General features: G+C 38.3%; 1 protein-coding gene across 1 annotated transcript in view; it reads left to right on the top strand.

Annotated features, from left to right (window-relative positions):
- The window catches only part of lama2 (laminin, alpha 2), a 228,005-nt gene that overhangs the window by 122,506 nt on the left and 99,499 nt on the right, over nucleotides 1–6,000 (top strand). The window contains exon 21 of the mRNA XM_013910321.1: nucleotides 2,259–2,470. Within this exon, the coding sequence (XP_013765775.1) occupies nucleotides 2,259–2,470 (212 nt within the window). The remainder of the gene's footprint in view (nucleotides 1–2,258; nucleotides 2,471–6,000) is intronic.

The raw sequence follows: 6,000 nt of genomic DNA on the forward strand, positions 1-6,000 counted from the left end.
ACTAAATACAAACAGCTCATCTCAACTCAAGAAATAAAAATGCTGCCAGTAAAACTGGGAAGATGTGCAGACATGCTTCAGAAACATACATGTGCACATACACACACACTCGGAGTGGGAAGGAAAGCTAATAAACCAGTTCTATTGAGTACCAAGGAGGGTCAGTGGTAATAATGGCTGGCTGCTCTTGACTCTTTCCCTCACTCTGTCCTTTCCTACCCTCCACCCCCACCCACACCCCCTCTCTAAATTCAATTCTCTTTTCAATGTGAAGACCTTTCCCCTCTCTCCATCTCCCTCTCTTCTCTCATCTGATCGCTCTCCCTCCTCCCTTTCACTTTTCTCTGTCCCTCTTCCTCTCCTCTTTCATCTCAATTCCCTTTTCAGCCTGTAGAGCCTGAGCTCAGCTTTGGCCGGCCTTATTTGGTTTCAGCGGCTCGTGTGACAGCGCCGCTTTCTCAGGTTAATATATTTCCCAGGCCTTGGCCATCTTCCTTTTTATTAATCAAATGAAGTTATTGAAAAAGCAAAATATTGAAATCCTGAACTGGTTTGACAGTTAACACATTTACTTGTTCTTGATCAAGAGTCCTAACGACCCTTTGGAATGTTTGTATCCATGAATGATGCTTAAAAAAATAAAGAATCCATCACAAAAACATCACTTGGTTTTTAAGACCACCTGTCATAAAAACAAAACAACACAAACTAAACATTTGCTGAACTGAACTGATGTTTTTATACCAAAATTTGAGCACAAATTTGAAAAAATAAATCAAGAATAATGTTTCCACAATGCAAGTTAAAAACTATAATTTAGCATCTTAATCAAAAAATAAAGTGCTTTAATTCTTTCCCCACTTTTTTTTTTTGTAAAATATCAAATTTGAAAATTCACGGATAATAATAATTAGGATTTAATATATCATTTTGATTAAAGACCTTAAAGAGCGCACCCTGGTGGATTCACCAATACGGAAGCATAAAAAATGATTTATTGTTAATTTAGGACAGCTGTGGCATAAACCTTACTATGGCTGGTGGACGAAAAAAATAGGTTAAAATAGGTTATACGTTTTTTATGATTTTGGTTTTTAACGTTACAAATAAATTTGAAATGAACATTGCAGGGTTTTTTTTCGTAGTCTGACTTTTTGTTTCCAGTTTATAAATGTAGTTCAGACAGCAATGCTTTTATTTGAGTAATAGCTGGGCAGCCTGCAGTAAACATCCTGAAGTTCACTGCCTAAAGCCATTAAATCTCCATTTTTAAAAAAAAATGTCTTCAAGGGTTTACTTTTATAAACTTTAATTTCTATGCCCTTTCATTTCTGTGGGTTTGCCCTGTAGCTCTTTGGGTGTTTATATTTATGTAATGGGAGTGTACGTATATGAATAATTCAGCTGGACTGGTATCTAAGCAGTTTAACTGGTCAAACAAATTATATAACAGTGCTCATATTTCCTGTGGACATTTGCTGATGATTTTTAGTTCTTGTGTAGATAGAGACTGGATTTTGGCTTCTGTGATAGTTTGGCACTTTAATTAGTAATTTTGTATTCAAAGTGTTTTATAATACTGGTGCTAGAAGCTGAAGTAAACAATACTTATATTTACCTGCTTTTACCTGCTGACTCATACGCAGTAGTTGTTAGATGCGAAAGAAAGATAGAAGACAAGGTGACCCACTGTGTATTTTCTTTCAAACTTGAAAGCTAAGGGGGAAAAACATATTTTCAAGTGTTATTTGGGATATAAAAGCAGAGCAAAACTGTATTTTCAAGATATTAGTGCAATACCTTCTGTTATTCTCCTTCAGTAACAGAGAGAGGGAGAATAACAGGATGGCATCTTGTTGGTGCAGCTCGAAAGGGTAAAGCTTGGATGTTAATCAGGGTTGAGGCATTTTAAAAGCTCCTGTATGTCGAATTTTATAGTTAGACAACTTCTGCTGCTGGTATAAGAGTTGGTATGTAGAAAATGTGACAGTTTTTACAGTCAGTTTCAGCCCAGTCATCCTCAGTGGTGCTTTTTAATGCTACCTCTAGGAGTCAGAAACTTGACAGATTACAAGTAAAAATCTGCAAAAACCTTGATGCAGAAAAATATTTGTGGGTTCACTGGCATGTCTTCTATCTGCATTGTACAAAATATTTCACCTTATTCTCTTATTATTACGTCTCCCACAGGAAGCTGATCGGTTAAAGATGATGTGAAACTGATTTATCCATCTCTTGGTATCTCCACTGATTCTCAGATGTTCCAATGGATACTATGGTCAGCCCACTGTACCAGGGGGATCCTGCAGACTTTGTGATTGCAATGGCAACCTGGACCTTTCCATACCTGGGAGCTGCGATCCAAATACAGGCCGGTGTCTGCGGTGTCGCCAGGGTTATGGTGACGAAGCTTGTGACAGCTGCGCTGCAGGTTATTATGGAGACGCCATCATAGCAAAAGATTGCCAACGTAAGTAAGACGACAAAAATTTAAACAGAAATCAAGCAACTGATATACAGTCATGGGAAAAATGAAAGCTTCTGTTGAGCTTTGTCTCTTGCTTGTTGCATGGCCCAATTTCAGACAGGCTTTAGCAGTTGTACAGATGGAGTCACATCAGTATTATAGATATGTTTATTTTGTTATTAGTATCATTATTATTAATAGTAGTAGTTGTGGTGGTGGTGGTACTAGTTGTAATATTCGGTTTTAAGATATTTTTAAATTTTCTAACATGGCCAAAGCTTCACAATTTGTTTGTACTTATTTTGTGATGCAGTTCTAAATTTGGACATAAAATACAGACAGTTTCATGAATGAAATTACTCATTTGATTTTAATCATTTGTGCACCAAACATTCACTCTCTGATCTAGAGCTAATTTTGCTGGTACATCCACTCCAAGGAAGACTATTGTGAATCTTTTCATTTGTAAATAATCTTTCTCGCTTTCGAATGATAGATTTCAAATGGTTTGAAAATGGCTTCATAACCCTTCTCAGATTTATGGGCAGCAACAGTTGCTTCTTTAAAATAATTTCTTTTCTCCTTGGCATTGTGTTAACACACACTTGAATGCTCCACACCAACAAGCTGCCAAAACCTCTGCTTTTATAGCGGTGGTCACACTTGCTGATGATCAATTAATCAAATGCATTTGACTAGCTGTACTCAGCTGCTACTTACCCTCTTAAGTCCCATGGAATCAGGCAGTTCTTCTGCATTTTATCTTAGCCTTTGTTAAATAAAAAATATTAAGAGCTGCTAAGGATCAGATCTGATTTGATATCTAAAACCTTAGAACTGAAGGATAATGTTCTTCCCTTTTACCATGAAGGTATGTTAGTTTATATCGTTGTAGTATTTCAGTAGTTTTCAAACTTTTTGTGTCCAAGGCACACAAAAATGTCTGCACGGTGACATTTTATCAGTTGTTTTTTTGATTACACAGTCAGACGAAGGCACTTCTTCTTGTGGCATCTAACATGATATTTGGTTACCTGGTTGTTCTTGACACAGTCTCATAATTCCCACCATCCAGCAACTTCATGAATTGACCTAGTTGCCTTTGACAGAAGGCCTTAAGATGTTTTTTATTTCCTTCTGTGCATAAAGAGTATGAACATAGCATACTTAGACTTAACTTCAGACATACCGGTAAACCCCAGCACACCATTTGTAAAGCTCTGGTCTAGAGGAAAAATAAAACCCACACGTGCATCGGGTCTGAGTGCATTTACACTGCAAGCACTATTCACACACATTGGTGTTCACTTGCAGGGGAAATTTTAGAATTTCATTATCCTGTCCATGGACATTTGGACCATAGACCACTACCAGAGCCACAGGGACCCCTGACTTGGTGTATATATCCAGACATCAAGTAAAAATCTGATTCATCTGTTTTGGTGTAAACAGCACAAATTTAATATTCTCAGTTCTAAATTTGTTTGCATATTGTTCTAAATCACATACAGATCTGTTTATTTCACAATGGGACCTCACTGAAATCTGAATTCATCTCACTCTTGCGTCGCTCATATATCTCGAAGGTGCTGGAGATTACCTGCTCTGGAGAACGCGCTGGAAAACAAACCCCACAGAGGTTTTATGAGCTTTGATAGTTTGTAGTTGCTACAGTGCAGACAAATAAAAAACAGAGCAGACATTGAAACTTTGAAAAGATTTTTTTGTTTTTTGCTTTTTTAGACTGAACTAATGTTTTGTTGTCACAGCAGCTGTTGTTTGTCTAAAAGTTACATTGGTCCTCGTTTACGATGGCTATCCACTAAGGTGGCACTTCATTGTATGTTTCAAAAAAATCTCAATTTTTACCATACAAGGTTCTCATCCTTTCATTCTCTCGAGAGGCAGGTCAAAATCTTATCTAAATCATAGTTTGTATAAACATGATAAATTTGCAGCCCTCATTTTTAAAATTTCAAAATTGATCACTTTGGTGACTCCTAGTGTCAGAAAGAGACACTGCACACCACTGCGTCGCATCCCCAGCGTGACCCCTGGTAAAAGTGACATATTGACAGGACCCATCTGTCAGTAAAGAGTTTATTATCATAATGATTTTAAAGAACCTGCAATAAAAAATAACACTCAGGGCCTTAAAGATGGAAAATATAATTTGGTTTTCCTTCATTATAGAGAAAGTCAGCAGTGCAGCTTGTGGGTCTCAGCAGGGTGTCTCACTGTAGAACACAATTTCTTTATGAAACTCAGTTTTAGCTAAATGATACTTTTAAGCCTTTCTCTGAAACATTCAGTGGATTGTACGCCATCTGGAGCGCGCCTGTATGTGTGTGTGTGTGTGCATCAACGAGCAGCTGTGCTAGTGGGAGGTGTGATGTTGGAGCAGCCCACTGACTCCCAGCTGTGTTTAAGATTTAAAATAAACACTATACCTGTAAAAATGAGGTGGTGAGAGTGGAAGAGAAAGAAAGAGATGACAGCGAATACAGATGGCACTTGTTTGTGAAAATCTTCATTAAAACCTGTGCTGTTTTTTAAAAAAAAGAAAAAAAAAAGAAGACAGTGGTGTGGGTGGGTGTGGGGAGGGTGGGGCAGGGGAGACAGATCAGCAGAAAGACACTTCACAGTGAGCGATAGACAGGCGGACTGATAAACAGACAGATAAAACTGTCAGCCCAGCACAAAAGCAGGCAGACAGGCTGACAGAGGGTATTAATGTGTATTTGATAGTTCATTGTTCTGTAGTTGTTTCCCCTCTCCACCCAGCTAAATGGTTATTGATTAATCAGCCTGATCTATTGCTCTTCCACAGTGCTGATCGGCTGCTTGTGTCTGGGAGATGGAGAGTTGTTATTGATCCTGCATGAATGACAAAAGACCACCAAGAATTATTAAAACACAACAGCTCTCTCTCTTGCTCCCTCTTCTTCTGCCAGTCTACCTCTCTCTCGCTCTCTCTGTGACTGCTTCCCTCTCCCTGCTGCTCCCGGTCTTAATGAATTTTATTGAGTGGAGCAGGAGAGTTCAGGCCGAGTCCATTTGTGCACTATTAGACTGTAAAAATCCTTTACTTTTTCTTTTGATGTCAGAGTTCTCATCTTCAGCCATTTTTGCCGCAGCCTTTTTGTGTCTCCCCACTTTAATAGTGTTTCGCTTTAATTCTGTTGGAGAATTGAAAATGGTTTGATTTTGCAAGCAAACTTGACCACAAACCAATTTGTCTGAGGAATAAATTTCAAGAGAACTCCTCTGACCATTTCTCACATGGGGGGGGGGGAATTCATTTGAAAGTTGTAGAAAAGATATGTCAATTGCTCCGTCGCACATTTGTCCATGGGAACAAAGTGAATATGTGGTAATTCAATGGCGTAATTACGCTTCCTGTGTATCTGACACTTAATGAATGTTTCATAGATGTTTCTAACAGTTGGTCAATAAACTCTTGAGGGATCTTTGGGAAAACTCACAACTCTAATTTTATCACTCCTAACGGACTATTGAGTGCAGAGGCACAG

Source organism: Pundamilia nyererei, unplaced genomic scaffold, assembly GCF_000239375.1.
Source record: "Pundamilia nyererei isolate P.nyererei 1_Seehausen unplaced genomic scaffold, PunNye1.0 scaffold00041, whole genome shotgun sequence".
Taxonomy (NCBI): Eukaryota; Metazoa; Chordata; class Actinopteri; order Cichliformes; family Cichlidae; genus Pundamilia; species Pundamilia nyererei.